This window comes from Simochromis diagramma, unplaced genomic scaffold (assembly GCF_900408965.1).
Source record: "Simochromis diagramma unplaced genomic scaffold, fSimDia1.1 OVJJ01000304.1, whole genome shotgun sequence".
Lineage (NCBI taxonomy): Eukaryota > Metazoa > Chordata > Actinopteri > Cichliformes > Cichlidae > Simochromis > Simochromis diagramma.
Genome location: NW_024387030.1, coordinates 19,978,940 through 19,995,164, shown reverse-complemented (window position 1 = coordinate 19,995,164; position 16,225 = coordinate 19,978,940). Strand labels below are relative to the sequence as shown.

Here is a 16,225-nt window from a genome sequence, read left to right as displayed (position 1 = left end):
AATCCTATCAAATTGTTCGGACACATCACTTATAAGATCACATGCTTTTACTGTTATATTACTTTGAATTCGGTTCAATTCAGTTATACTCACCAAATCACAGCAACAATCGCCGCAAAGAAAGTTTCTGTGGTCTGAACTGCTGTTTGAACCCAGTTTAAATGAACACATTGTTTGGATTCCTCCATCAGATGACATTCACTCCCGCATTCACACCTATGGGCAACTTGGATTAACTAATTAACCTATCCCCACTAACTGCATGTCTTTGGACGGCGGGAGGAAGCCATGCAAGCACGGGGAGAACATGCAAACTCCACACAGAAAGACCCCGGCCTGATGGTGGAATTGAACTCAGGAACTTCTTGCTGTGTGGCAACAGTGCTAACCACCGTGCCACCGTGCTGCATTAATTTTCTGAAATTATTACTTTTTTAATGTTGGAGGTTTTTTATGTTTGGCTGCAGTAACACAGCAATTTCCCAAAGTTTGTGATAAAGTGTTTCTTATCTTATGTAGAGGCAATTTTTTGGTTGTAGATTCATGTGAAATGAAAAGCTAGAAAGCCAGAGCAGCATTTCGCAGTATTTACCTCAGTGACATTTCTTGTAGTTGTTGTTCCGCCCTGACTGGAATGTTCACATGAATTCATAACATAAAGTTTACAGATTGTAATAAGTTGTACTTTTGCCTTTGCGTAATTAATACTGAGTTACATACAGCACAAATGCACCAGTGTGTGCTTAACAAGAGTAAACTGTTGCTTAATAGTAGAAAGACAAGCTAACATATTTCGAGTCACCATTACCTTTTCCAAAGGAAACATTGCTTTGCAAGAGTTGTTCTCTAATATAATTTCAGGTAATATTGCCACAGGTTGATACCACAGCAATAGTCATTTTCAGCCTCAGAAAATATTTTCTGAACGCTAATTGGTTTATAGGAATCTGAGTATGGCACATTTGTGTGTGATGTGTTCTGAATGGAAAAGAGAATTTTTATTGCCAAACCAACAACATTAAGTCAAGTTCAGATTTAAATGATGTTATCAAGGAGACTCTCTGCAATCAGGGACATATTGATTTGCAGTATGAGTAAGAGATTCATACAGTATGCCTTTATATTCAGCATACAAAAACATCCCATTTATTCCTCTGCCCATCCTCCCCATTATCCAGCCATCCTCTCTGTGTTATCAGTAGCATTTCCTGGTTCCACAATCTGACCTCCTTCTGATGAAGTAAACATTGTTTAATGTTCAAGTAATATTGCCAAAGTGAGTGTTTATCATCATATCCAATCACATTCTTCAGCTTTCAATTGTGCCTCATCTCCTCTGCAGTTAAAACTTTGCATCTGTGTGTACAGGGTGAAGGTAAGCAGCTAAGCTTGCGGCAGCAGGAAAACAGGTCTTATTAAGGGCACAAATATATATCTTTGGAAGATGAAAAAAATGTTAATGATGCATTTCAGATGATTGAGGGCCTGACACACTGCTTTTGTCATAGGAAAATATCAGAACTCCAGTTCTGATTTCAGTGTAGAAGAACTGTGTACCAAACAACAACTGCAAACCAGCCCAGTGTGGGCAGGTAATCTTAAGAATTACTTGCTGTGGGTGCCCCCAGCCTCTCGGCCTGGGGCTCGGTCACTCAGGCACGGCTGGCTGCCGGCGGAGCTCACGGGCGCGTCACTACAACTCCCCCTGGCTTCTGCTCCGCGGCTGCTGAGTGAGCCCTCATCTGGGACTCTCCTCAGCTCTTACTGGGACAGTGGCGCGGCTGCCCCTCTGTTGGTCTTCCTTGGTCTCTTGTGTTCTGGGGGCCTCTGGATGTCTGGAGTTTTGATCTCCTCCATACCTGCTTCATGCCCTGGAGGACGGGGCTGCGGCCCCCCCACACCCTCTAGCAGATCATTACATGAAGGAACCTTTTGAAAAAACAAGCGCGTCCATGCTCACAGGTGTACACACGGGTGATCACACCCACAAACTACACCCTTTTTGGCTCCTACCTCAAAGCACGCTGTGTTATGTTGATCTTATGTGCTGCACAATAATGTTTAATATTTAGTATTTACTGTCATATTCCCATATATCATTGTGATGTTGTTTATTCTATTACTCTTGTTCTCTTCTGCTTGTTTTCTTTTTTCTTTCTCAGCAGGTGATCCAGGTGATTGATATATGCATTTTTTCTTTTTTTTTTCCTGCTCATTCTGTTGGTTTTTGTCTTTTGCCCTTCTCCCCCGTCCCTCTTCTCAGCTGTTTCTCTTTCCCTCTTTCTTTCTCCCCTTCTTTCCCCCAGTAAAGTCTGTCCCGTATTCAGTAAGTGAAAATAAAATAAACAATAAAAGGTGAATCAAATGGACCATTATGGCAAGGCTGGGATGGTCAATTTGGTAAAGTAAATCCGTTGGGCATCTTTCTTTGCCTTTAGACAACAATTCTGATGGCAAAAGAGCCAAACGGGACAGGCAAAAAAAAAAGAAAAAAGAAAAAAAAGAATTACTTGCTGTGACTTGAATCAATCTTAAATTTGTCTATCTGCGAACAGCTGACAGTGTTAAATTCGTCTCAAAATCCCAAGTGGGCATGCAATGTGATCAAGTATCAGGTTATCGGTGCACCTGAATGGGTGTGATTGGTGCACACACATTTAAGGTTTGGTGAGTGAGTGCGGGAGATGTTGCATGTAGTTTTAGACATTTGTACACACAGAAAGGTTTTCGAAAAAGAAAATGACCAGATTTGTGACGCTGAATTTAATAAATTGTATATAAATGATCAGTATTTATTCAGATTTGGATGTAAAGAAGACATGAAGTAGAACTGGAGGTGGCACAGCTGAAGAAAGGAGATTTTTCATTGGGAGGGACCAGAATGGAAAGGCTTAGAAATAAGTAGATCAGAGGGACAGTTCAGGTTTAGTTGTCAACAGACAATGTTAGAGAGGCAAGGCTGAGATGGTTTGGACATGTGCAGAGGACGGATGAATGTTGAATATGGAGCTGCTGCTCAGGAGGAAAAGAGGAAGACCTCAGAGAAGGATGCTAACAATAGAGTGAGATGGAGATGCTGTGGTGACCCCTAAAAGGAATAAGACAAGAAAACAATCCACAGCTGGTGACACTAGCAGAGCACATTTGCTTGCAGTCTCATAGGGTTAGGGTCTATTGGGCTATCCCATGTGTTGAAAGTAGTAGTAAATGGTAGACAACAGCGTGTCAGAATGTAATGAAGAAAGAAATGGGAAGTTATTATGTAATAATTGGAAAATATGCATCATAAATGCCCCACTCATCCAACCAACTTCACATCTTCAAGGTTGTTTTCCCAACTCTCTCTAGAATGAGCTTTTTTGAACTTTTGATGCTTTTCTGAAGCACTTACATCAAATCACATGATCACCAGTAACTTGTCTCCCCTGTGTATTAGGTCCAGCATGATTTCTGCTCTAATCAAAATGAGAGATAAAAAAACAACAAAATAAACAAAGCACAACACAAAATCACAGAATTGTTTTCCAATAAATTAAGTTTATTTCAGTTGGCTTTAGTTAGCAGGAACCATGCACTCAAGCTCTTTATGGCAGTACTACTAATAAAGATATTTCACATCACAGACCACATAAAGAGAAAAACAAAGACTCCAAGCATTCCCCCCTCTTGCATTTTACATCAAGGTTTACACCTTTACATATATACACAAGCTCAACATGAACCTTGCTGTTTTTTCTTTTCTTTTTTTTAAACATTTTTTTCTTGCATGTTGCATGTTTTCTACCTGGGAAAGCAGTGTATTTATTTGAAAAAAAAAAAAGGTAGGAGAAGTAACAGTGGAGCAAGGCACACAATTATACTTTAAAGATTTCAAATCCTATATTGTCCTACACACACTTGTCTCGGCACCAATCCCAAACTCTAGCGTCACTGCTAATCGTCATCTCAGGAGTCGCCCAGAAGGTAAAAAAAAAGAAAGAAAGAAAATGATACATGATACAATATTTGTGTAAATACATACAGCAGTATTAATACAACACACATCCCATCAACAGTGATCAAACTGTAATTTCTACACAACACCACTTCAGCTCTCACCAACTTTGGTCGTGTTGCATAGATAGAATACCGTTTTGTTTTAATGTTGGGTTATTTGTTCCTTTTGTTTTTGGACACCTGGTTTAGTTCAGTTTGCAAATGCTGTTCTACAGGGGAAAGGTTTTATTCCACATGTAATTCAATGGACTTCTTCACCACCATGTAGCTACTCTCAAATAGCTAATAAGGTGGTAAACAGCTATCACTGAATAGATGAATGCCAGCAGAGAATTTTGTCTTTTTTCATATTTGGTTTGACTATCAAGCAGCACTTTGAAAGGTTATACTGGTTCTGAAAGAGACAGGCTCAACCTCAAACTGAAAGATCTATCGAGGATTCACTATAGTATCGTCACAAATTTACCCTACAAGACACAGTTAGGGTATGTTCAATGAGTCTGCAAAGCAGGACAGTTCTCAAAGAACTTGAAAATTCTGTCCAAATTAGGCAGTACTTATCATACACCTGCCTTTGGACAGGTATATACTTTAGACTTGACTTGGGGAACCTGGAGAAAATGAGTCGCAGCATTTAACTGCAAAAGCAGACAACCTCCCTCCCCAAAAAGACAGTGTTTGAGAACTATGACATAATCAGCTAGCTGGAATTAAAACAAGAACAACTCCTCTATGTCTTTTCCTAAGTTTCACCAAGAACTAACTGGTCAGTACATCAAATGAGGAGTAAGCACTTCATATTCAGTGAAATTGTCATAAGTGTAACAGTTTCAGGCATTTGACCAAAGTAATAATACTGTCCATTTCAGTACTTGTGGAGACACGTCTTAAGATTTAGCAGTGTTAGATAAAGACAGATCCGAATGACCTCTACAAACGGATGAGAAGGATTCAACTGTGTCCGATTCCTTCAGTCTGTGTTCTAGGTAGTAAATAGCGATGTTCCTGGGGACTATTGAAAATTATTTATACTAGAAGACCTGTCTGATTTTTCTGATACAAACATGTATTTTAGAGCCATTTAAACAGTTAACCGCAGTTCTTTAACAGACTGTATTGAAAATGTTGCTGAAATTTGTGCAAAACAAGCACCCAGTCTGGTTCATTTGCCAAGTGCAGCTAACCTTAACAATGCTAGCCTAAGTAGCGCTAGCACTAAAGACTACAGCTGGGACCAAGAGCTTTATTTTCTGTTAGCATAACATCCACAGAGAACCAGTAGAACACAGAATGTGGTTACGTATTGCTCTGTTTGATGGTTATATGCCAGTTTACACTGACACAGCTAGCATACAACTGCTCAGAGAGCAGGGTGCTGCTGTCTTTTGGGACTGTAGCCCCAGTTGGTGGATCTGGTTGATCTTAGAACTAACAGTTTACTTTTATACTTAAATTTCAACAACGACTTCAAATGACTGGCATTTCTTAAGCTGACCAGCAAAGGTAACATTTAATATTTAATTAGTCACACACATCCTTAGTAATTGCTTTGTTTAGTCGAAATACACTTTTGTGTTTTTCTATGCAGTATACGACGACTTTGTGTGCTCTTTGTACCTTAATCATAAGAGTTTAACAAAACAGATTAATGCCAGCAGAGCTGTTTTAGTGAGGTTAATATTTGTAATATTTTTTAACATACCCTTAATTTTTTTTTCTCTTATCATCACTCCAAATCTTTTTTCCTGATATCTTAAATAAATTTAGTTTAATTTATTTGATTATAGGACCATGGCTTAGCGATCCACTAACTTACACCACAACTCAATTTTAGTGCTGTTTCTACTACAATGACGGGCTTCTACCACAACCACTGAGAGCAGACCTAATGAAACTGACCATGTGACAGTAGCAGATTATGAAAACTTACACAATCTAGCAAGTGTTATTTTTAGGAAGTTACATGCTGAAACACTGGGCTATGTAACTGTAAGCAGTGTGCTGTAAGAAAAGAGTGTTTACAACTGCAGTGTGAAAACACCAACTTAGATACAGTAAGAAGCAGACTTGGTAAAGATATGATGTACAGTGTCACAACCAATACTGAGGTAGCTCCAGAATATTATAGAACCAGAGGCTTTTGATGAGTGATGTGAGACAACAGAAACAGAAAATGAAAAATATGAAAAAATCAGAGCTCCAGTTTGTTTGACTTCAGGTCAATTGAATTTAGGTCTTTTGCTTAGAAATTAAAAAAGTGAAGCAAAAAAATCAATTAGGCAGTTATATAAAAGTCAGATGTTTCCCTCAGCCCCCTTGTTTTTAGTCTTTATGCCCCTTATTGGTCAAATAAAGTTTCCATAGCCATACCTGCCAAAGAAACAAACCCATCGCCCAGTTGACAGAGCTGCCATAGATCAGCGGTCCCCAACCCCGGGGCCTCGGACCGGTACCGGGCCGCAAGAGTTGAGGCTCAGGTGTGAAATGTATGGTTTTCAGGGTTTTTATCGGTTTTCAGCGTTATTTTGTTATCGTTTTTATGGTTAACTCGGTTTTCCTGGGTCTTTTCACGTGTGTTATGAGTAAATCTTCTTTTTTTCGGTACCGGTACTAGTTTTATTTTGTTGTATTTATCCGCGACACCTTAAAGGCCAGTCCATGAAAATATTGTCGGGCATAAACCAGTCCGTGGCGCAAAAAAGGTTGGGGACCGCTGCCATAGATGTCCAGAAAACGCCTGACAGGATGCAGGTTTCACTGAGCTGTTGTTTCGTTTTATTCACTCAACCTCGGGTTTTGTTCATGTTAGATGATTTCTGTTTGGAAACAGTGATAATTTTCTCTTCTTTTGTCATAACTGACGAGTAGCAAATAATTTTCAGGAACAGAAAATGTGCAGCTGTCCAGAACCTCTGACAGAAGACTTGAATGACTTGTAGTTGAATTTATTATTAATGTTTCTGTGGAGTGCTCTACACAGTGACACACTGATTTATGCTCATCACCACATCATGGTTGTTTTTCTGCTGCTATTCTTATAGCGTTGATTCTCAAACTCCAAAAAATCTGATTGGCCTTTGACATCTTTTTTGTTTTATATATCATTTCAACTTTTTTTAAATATCTAACCTTTTCCATTTTATGTTGAGTCAGTTAGATTAATTGCATGAATTTAGTAGTAATAATTGAACCAGATTACCTCTGTGTATTAATGTAACATGTTTTCTTTGTGGAAAAACCGGCCTCCAGGAAATAAAACAAACTAGCCCCAAGAAAAGAAATTCAAAAAAGTACAGTAAATTCCACCTGATTTCTGAACAACTCACATTAGTTACATTTACTGCTTATTGAAAGTTTAAAAGCTCAGGTAGCACTGTTAAATTGCTTTAAATAGTCAAAACAAGCTACAAAACGTAGCAAAATGAAAATGAGGCTGATTTTGCATTGCCGGCATATAAACAGTAAAGCTAGTCTGTGTTGTTCAGTGTATTTTCCTCTTTAGCCCAGTGTTATGTAACGGACACGACATGAAATTATATGAGTCATGGCCCATATATAATATCTCTCTGCCCTTAGTCACCTTGAAACAGTTTGCAAACTGTTGCTGGACATAATTCTGCTACAGTACTTTCTTTATAACTCTTAACATCTTTCTCCTAATGATCGTATTTTCATATTCTATATACTGTGCCCAGATTAACTCATAAATATGCTCAGCCAAACCCCAAAGCTGCAGCATAATCACAAGCTCAACCCTGAAATAAGACTCAAAGACTCCGACTAAGAATCAGTTGACAATCAATTTGAAGGTCACCCTGAAATGATTAAATGAGTCAGTCTTGAATTACAACAGTGAGAACTGAGAGATGATAAATGTGAAAGCTCCAGGAACAGAGAGGGGCCATCCAGAGTGATGAGGCTAAGAAGTAAGATCACTTCACCGATGAAGAAGACGAAAGGCGCTCGCTTACTGCTGGATCCTGGAGGTTCCTGCTCCCAACACGGCTGGTCTCTGGATGAATGGATGGACAGAAAGAGTAGGTTTGTTAGAGCAAAGCTGATGAAAACATAACATATTAGTCACTCCCTTTAAGCAGTTTATAGTGTTTATACCGTTCATGCTGCCCGACACTGCCAATCAATTTGGCTGATCGAGGTCATCTTTTTGGGCACGTCAAGAAAGCTTTGAGAGGAAGCATCAACTTCTGCTTCATCACTGCTTTGGTTTCCTTGACTTTGCCACTAGTTGAGACAATCAACTTGGATCTCAAACAAACTGTGTGCCACCGTTCAGCTACGGTGCGCATTGAGCTGGAGTTTTTTTTCACCACACCAAGACTCTTTCCATTTGCCTGATTTGACACACTTTGCCAATTTTGTGAACATGAACACAAGTTGGAAGCCAGAGCAAGACTTGTACTGAAAGATCTCAAAATAACATCTATGGTATTGCTGAAAGCAGTCCAAATGACCCCCTTTTTAAAAGCAAGATTATCCTGACCAGGACATCTTGAACTTTCGATTTTACTTTGTCAGCATACAGGAATCTGGTGAGGTTGTTACAATTAAAAAAAATCTAATGAATAAAACAAAACCAAACAAAGCCTGTACTCAGTCTGACATACACAGTCCAGCCAACAAAATATGACTGTAGTTAATGTAGATTAATCCACCGTGGAAAAAAAGTTCAATAAATGCCTTTTTTCATATTACCAAAAGATTACTCAAGATGAATTCAGCCAGCTGAGACACAAGTGTTACTGTGCATTTTAAAGCTGTAATATGCATTCGAAATGAAACCTTTAGAATCTACGCTCTTTCTGAAGATATGCTTTTCCACATCAGATCATTTTTCCCTCTTATTTGCTTTTTGTTGTGAATCTATTAAATGCTGAATATATTACATTTTTTCAGTTGTTCTTTTACAGCATGAATCGTATTGAATAATTTGATGTTTTATACATTCAGCAGCGCTCTCTATTCATTCCATGTACATAAGGTGTGTATCGATATTCAGCTTCGTCCAGTCTTCTTTGTGATGAAACTTTCCAAACATGAGTAAGCGATGAAGCCTGAACACACTTTCAAACACACACGCACACACACACACACACACACACCCTCTCGCTCCTGTGTGTTTTGCTGCAGACCTTCTGCTGTCTGGGTCACAGAGCACATCATGAGTCGCATTCAGGATTGCTTTAATTGCACCTGTGTCTGTGTGTGCAGTGTGTGTGTGTGTGCGTGCGTGTGCATGTGAACAGGTGGGCTAGACTGGGCCACGCCATGGGGGTCAGGACCAGCTGTACACATCGCTGGTATGATGTGTGTATGTAAGTGTTTGTGTGTCCTTTTGTCATGGTGTTACATGCAGTGTGTGTGCTCACTAAGCTTGATTTTGCTCTTTCATTTTGTTGTGTATGTGGGTTTGCCCTCTTGATAAGTCTGTGCATGCACATTTGTGTGTGCGCGTGTGTGCATGTGTGTACAACATGTCTGTCTAACCTGCAGCTGTTGGGCTGTCAGAGCTTCTACCTGGACTCTTATGCCCTGCCCTCAGGGGTGTGTGCATGTGCATGTTTGTGTGTTTAGAGTATGGGGGCAGTAGGGTTTGCTTAGCCCTGGAGGCACCCATAGGGCGGCCACATCTCTTTCTCTCTTACACACACAGGTGCACACACACACACACACACAGTCACAGATATACACACGCTCCAACACACACACACACACACAGATTGTGTCAGTGATGGCTTTTGTTCTTGTTCTGCAGCTTTCTGGTTTGATTTGATTTTAAAAAGAAAGAGTAAGATGAAAGCAAAATAAATTCACTGTTTGTGTGGACCCAGCATAATGCACAACAGCCACAGTTAGTTTATAAAATTTATAGTTATTAACAAGACATTACGACACATGTGAGGTGACTATTACAGTATTTCAATTTGCATCATTTATGTGAAAGCCATTAAAACTCCCATCATTAGGGTTACAGCCTGAACCTGAATTCACAAAACACAAACGAATGAGCTCTAACTGAGATGAGTAATGTGGAGACAACTTGGTCATTCAAGTTGTCTCCACATTTGAGAAGATATTTTGACAAATAATCACATAATATAAACCAAGAAAAACACTTTTTGGTTTTGCACATGTAAATTCTATTTCATTTGTGGCATGTGCTGACGTTGCAGACATCGTCTGGCTGCAAAGTCAGCATCATGGACACGGGAATGCTCTTTTTTTAATGTGTAGCGAGTTAACTCAGGATAAGTGGAAGAAAGCCATTAGGGGTTAAAGTTAAGTCACACATGAGGTGAGATGTTTGTCTTCTTCTGATTCTTCCAGTTAAGAAACTCTTTTTGCGTTAATTTCATTTTATTCTGATAAATAAAGAGATAGCAGGAAATAATTCTGGTGTTGGTTCATCTTTCATTTTATATCTATCCAGTACGATTCAATGACTATATGTCATAACAAGACAACGGTTATTCAGTGTTTGCTGGGTAATAACACATAACTTTAAGCCCTTATACAATTGGAAATGGCAATGGCAATTTTATTTATATAGCACATTTCATTATAATTTAAATCAGGTATACAAAAATTCACCATACAAGACATTATCATAACAGCCTTTGTTTTGGCTTCTGCCTTTCTGTGATTGACTCTGTAGGCAGTGACAGCAATACATAATACAGAGTAGAGCACTGCCAAATCCAATAATCACACAATATCCCTAGTCTAAATGTGTCCAGTGATGGATAGATAAATGATGGTGAAAATGCTGTAACACCATATGTGACTTCTTTTCCCGTGTCTTAACCTACCCTGATGGTACCCGTCCTGTAGGTGGGCTGTCTCACTGAGGCTTGGCTCCGCCCCTGGGCTGTCCTGGCACTTAACTGAGAGCTCCCCTAATAGAGAAAAAGAGAAACAGAGCGTTGTGGAAAAATTAGGAACATTGAAACAAATACCTAAATCAAATTAAAGAACAAAGTAGATAAAGAGAGGAAGAAAAGATGGGAAAAATTGTTCAGTCATTTTTGTTTCATTGTTTCAACAGTGAGAAAGAGACGGTAGGGAGTTGCGATGTATGGCTAAAAAGTGAGTAAAGGAGAGAGACAAACGAGAAGGGAGAGAAGAATAAATCAAAACAGCATTATCAGCCTGAAATGTTGTTTGTCTTTGTTTCCTAATCGGCTTGCACTTTCTTTGAGCCCAAACTGATGAAAAGTTACAAATTAAAACAATGAGCATCAGGCCGAAAACAATTCTCTCCCCCACTTCACTACGCTCTCTTAATTGGTTCGCAACTAATCGCTTTGTAATACTTGGGTAGCTATTATCCCTCCACATACTTATAACAATACCAGGAAGTCATGTACACAAACACAGATACACATATGCATACAGTTCCGCTTACATAAGCTAGCAGAGGCGCATCTACCCCCACTTTTGCTTTTTCTTTCCTTCATCTGTTTGCTGCTATTTTAATAAATTAAAAACTAATGAGAACGTTAAACCAGGACAAAACGGCTGCTGCAGGTCTGGTGATTCTGTTAACAACTGAGAAAAATAAATATTCAAAAACACAAAAGGAAAGCTACAATCAAATAGTTTTATAATCAACAAAATCTTAAGAAAGCAAAAGTTAAATAATGAAAAATACTGAGAATAAATCTCACAAACTAATAATTATATCCATGAAAAACTAATATAAATCATTTTAATGTAATATTTCTGACAAAAAATGAAAAATTCCTTAGTTTTTGTTCTTCTTTTAGTACCTTTTTCATAGTAGTTGGCCTGCTGTGCTACATCTCTTTTAGATATTTGTGCATTTGATTTGGTAAAGGTCACAGTACTGCCAGATTTGCATGTTGAATTCCCACTGTAATTGCCCAAAGCCCTACTTCACTTTCATTTCAGCTGTTAATTAAGTCACATTTCCATAATAAAAAGAAGTAAGTTGGCTAATTACTATAGGGATCTGACACAAACAAGTAAACGCCTCTGTCTCTGATCTCCTAAAGGGTGATTTTCCAGCCATTATTGTCAGGAAAGCTGTAAAAGACAAAACTTAAACTCATTGTTACAGGGATTTAAACTTAATGCTAACAAAGCATGCCAAATGTTTGGAAGAATGTTGATACTCGGTTAAATATGGTGGTGCTGGAAGCTAGAAGCAATATGGACTATTGGGAAGGTTAGCTGTTAATTTGTTTGCTACCAGTTTCAGACAGTATAAAAGCTTAACATAGCTACTGCTATTAAGACTTGAGTTGAGTCTTTCTACCATTGCCAGATTAGTTGCCAAAACTAAACCAGACTAAACTAAAATAACGGATGTAATGAGAAGGATGGGGCCTGACTGTGAATCTGCACGCTCATTTTCTAATGACTACTGATTAACCAGTCAGTGAGAGATAATCCTCTTTTTTGACACACTGTATGACTAAGACTTATTTTTTTACTCAGCATGATGTACCATGGGAGAATGCATGAATTCAGAAAGCAAGCATTCACAGAGAGCATGTCAGAAAGCTGTTTTCCTTCCTTCGTCCTACTTCCATACTTCTATTTATCAGAAGTCTTCTTGCAACCACAACCATCTCCATCTGGCAGCCTTCAAAAAAATTCTTTTTAGGCATTTCCACATTAGATTCATTTTAAAACCAAAAGCAATGCCAGTGTTTTATTCTGTCTTGCTCCCAGTCAGCTCACCTACAAGTTAAAAAGCTAGCTAAATGGAATTCATGCTAAAGACATATACACTCGAGGTTTCCTTGGGTTCAATACTGTGACACACTGTGATACAATCTCTTTCCGAACTCATCACGTGCGGAAGCCTGGTTATAGCCTCTTGGTGTCATAGTTTAATGCACTGATTAACTTCAAGCATCATTTTTTACTATACAAAATTAATTTAGTCACAGTGTGTATTTTCCCCTAAACCACAACCTTTTCCAGTTCTAAACAAGTAGCACTGATGCCTAAACCTAAAGAGTGCGTAAAAGCAAGACCAAAAAGGCAGTGAAGTGAAAAACCCAAACCTAGGAAACCGTGATCTTTTGCTTAACAGATTTGCAACTTACACCAACTGTCCTGCCTCGTTAGAAGAACAAGCTGTAATGGAAGTTTTTTTCTCAAACAGGACCAGTACTGGGTGTGTGTATGGTGCACCAGTATACTGGGTGTTTACTGGTGCCTCAAGGCACCAGTAGTGGTGACTATGTGCAGGATACAGAAACGATTGCATGAAAACCAACTACAAACTAGTTTAAAAATGAAACAAACTCTTCAGCTGGCTGTTGTTCTTTTAAAAAGCGACAACGCTGATAAAGAGGGGAACTAGCAAGGTTGCAGAGATGGTAAAAAAAATTGCGTACTCATTTGCATAAAGAAATAGAAGACTTAAAAAGAGCACAAACAGGCTAATTCAGCGATGAAATGAATTGAATGATCACTGCGGGAAAGGAAAGCTCTTAGCTGATGAATCCTAATGAAATCTGACTGATAGTAATTATGCTGATGTTGTTCTGTGGACCTTAACCTTTTAACTAAAAAACTGAGAAGTCTGCAAATCCCCCTTCCATTAACACCAGAGGGAAGAGAGAAGGATGAAGCAGAGGAGCAGAGAGGATAAGAAGAAGCGCTAAGAGCAGAAGGCATAGAGGAGGGGAAGACAGGAAAGATATTTGCAGGAGGAAAGGAAGAACAAATGAAGAGAGAAAGGAGAACAGGGGATGGAGGACAGGTGAGAAGGTGAGGAAGATGGCGAGAAAAGGATAACTGGGAGAGAGGGAACATGGAAGAAGAAAACACAAGAGAATGGGGGAGGATAACATAGGTGGAAATGAAGTGCACTGGAGAGGAGATGAGCATTGGATGAGAAATAACAAATAGAAATAGAGTACAGAAAGATTAAGTGAAAAAAACTAAAAGAAAGGTGTGGAAAGAAGTGTAGCAAAAAAGAAAGCAGGAAAAAAAAAGGAAAAGAATGCAAATACGAGTGTGTAGTGAAGAAAAGTAAGAGGAAGGATAAGGAGGATAAAGGGAAAAGGGAGGAGGAGAGGGCAGGTCACACATATCAACACCTGGCATGTCTGTCCAGCCTCAGAAATGGAAATGAAAGAAACACATACTGGCCTCATTACATTCATGCCCATTGAGGGGCTTGGACTAATACTTGGAGTAGAGAGGTAAAGTCAAGTATCAAGGCCCCGTATAATGTCCTGAGATAGCACATCAGGCTAATACATGGAGCACTAACCTGCTTCGCTGTCGCAGTCTTTACTTCCTGCTGCGAGCTCCTCCGTCCTCTCCTCCCCTTCTCCTCTGACTTCACCCACTGAGTATCCACCTCCCCTTGCCTCTCCCCCTCTCCCCTATCTGCTTCTCTCATCGCCAAGCAGTTAATTTTGGGATTAATACGCGTGGCGGTGGTGGCTGGCTCTTTTGAGGGATTTGTAGCGGAGCTGCAGACACTTATCTTGGTCATTACGGCGCCCATATTGGATTCAAGCGTTTTAGTATCTGCCAAACATTCGGCTGCGGAGGAGTCTATCGGGGCGACACGCGCCCGGGGATTAAGATAAGGAGGCCCCTCATTACGACTTCTCTCCTCCTGCGGCGTGCTGACACTCGCAGCGGCCGCGACTTCTCCTCCAGCAACATCACAGAGGAGGTACGGGTGCTCACCTCGTTTCTCTTCCTCTGTGCCGGAGGACACAGGAAGAGGAAGAGGAGAGGAAAGGTAGTCTTTTGGTTTGGAGCCAGGCCCCTGGAGGGAGGTGGCGTCGCTTGTTGAGGGTGGGGAGGTGGAACATGAGCTGTAACAAGGCTCCAGGAAAGTAGAGGAAGAGCTCTGTGTGTCCTCTGCTGGACTTGTTCTTTGGAAATATAGTTGATCCTGGTTTTTCGCCAGTACTGTCTGCTTAGAGACAGACAGGTAACCCAGACTGTCATCTGCTGGAGAATTGGGCCCGTCGTCGGACGTAGACTGAAAATTGTTGTTTAAGCAAGACAGCGAAGGTACGGTGTCATTCATTTCATAGCCAAATGACAGGGGGGACTCAAAATTCTCCTTCAGAAAGAAGTGCCATGGTTTCTTGGTGAGAACCATGCTGTAGCAGAGAGGCGGGCCTAGATAAACCTCCTCTGTACAGGCTTCAAACAGAGTCACCTTTTCCCTGATGTCAGGGCTGGGGGGCAGAGACAGAGAGGGGTTAGTTTGCTCTTCATGGGTACCATCAGCGGCACAGTAAGTTTCACTGTCAGCAGACTTTAGATCAAGAGCGCAGACTTTGTTTTTGGTTCCGAGGCCAGGAGACGCTGAAATTTGCTGTCTGGTGCTTGTGAACAGCTCAGGGCTCGGGCTGTGGAGGCCTTGCGTTGGCGTGACGTATGACGGGATGCTGTAGGGTGCTGGGGTGGAGCTCTTGTCCTCTGTGCACTGACTGACCTCGCCGCAGTCGCTGTCATGGGAAGAGAGAGACAGGTAGGAGTAGAAGTCTCCCTTCTTAAGGTGGAGGGGCCTGTGGGAGTGTTCGAGCACCTGAAGGGAGAGGAAGGAGAAGTTTTTGTGTTGCCTTTTGTTGTCTGCTCGTAAGGTTTGGAATTAAGGATAAAATGTGCTTCACTTATAGTAGAGCTCTGTCAGCTGACTGTATGAGTTCCTTTTGTTTAAATGATGCTGACTTGGTTTAAAATTTTATTTGATTGTGGGCAAAAATGATAACAAATAGAATCAACTGCTAAATATTCATTTAGATTCTGAACACGAAGGATAGAAATAAGAATAACCTTTAGCGCTTTTATCAATAGCATCTTATTTGTTTTGAAATGACTTTTTTGTAATGTTATTTTGTATTATTTCTAATTTAAGATACCTACCATAATTACTAAACCATCAAATCTTGATTTACATATTCATATTTTACACTCAGGCACTTTTTGCATGGGGGGAAGTAAAACTTTTCTGCCTGATTTCTTTTTTCCTTTCAGAAATAACATGAAGACTGAAAACTGATTAGCTTTTAGATTACTTCACTTGCAAAAGATACCAAAGAAATTAGTCATTAAATCTGAAAAGTTATGATCTGTGATGCGATTTATTGAATTAGTCCAATTCAGTGAACCAATCGACTGAGATAACTTTTGATACTTTTGGATTAATTTGTCCAACAAATATACAGAATATACAAAGTCAAACAGGACCTCGGATGCT

The 16,225-nt window shown here is 39.9% G+C and overlaps 1 protein-coding gene across 2 annotated transcripts in view; it reads right to left on the bottom strand.

Moving 5' to 3' along the window:
• Positions 1-6,613: 6,613 nt before the first annotated feature.
• The window catches only part of akap6 (A kinase (PRKA) anchor protein 6), a 213,107-nt gene continuing 203,495 nt past the window's right edge, over positions 6,614-16,225 (bottom strand). For both annotated transcript variants that reach the window (XM_040042907.1, XM_040042909.1), the window contains 3 exons: positions 14,270-15,553; positions 10,824-10,910; positions 6,614-8,008 (listed from right to left, as the gene is read on the bottom strand). In XM_040042907.1, coding sequence (XP_039898841.1) covers positions 7,964-8,008; positions 10,824-10,910; positions 14,270-15,553 — 1,416 coding nt within the window. In that variant the 3' untranslated portion in view covers positions 6,614-7,963. The remainder of the gene's footprint in view (positions 8,009-10,823; positions 10,911-14,269; positions 15,554-16,225) is intronic.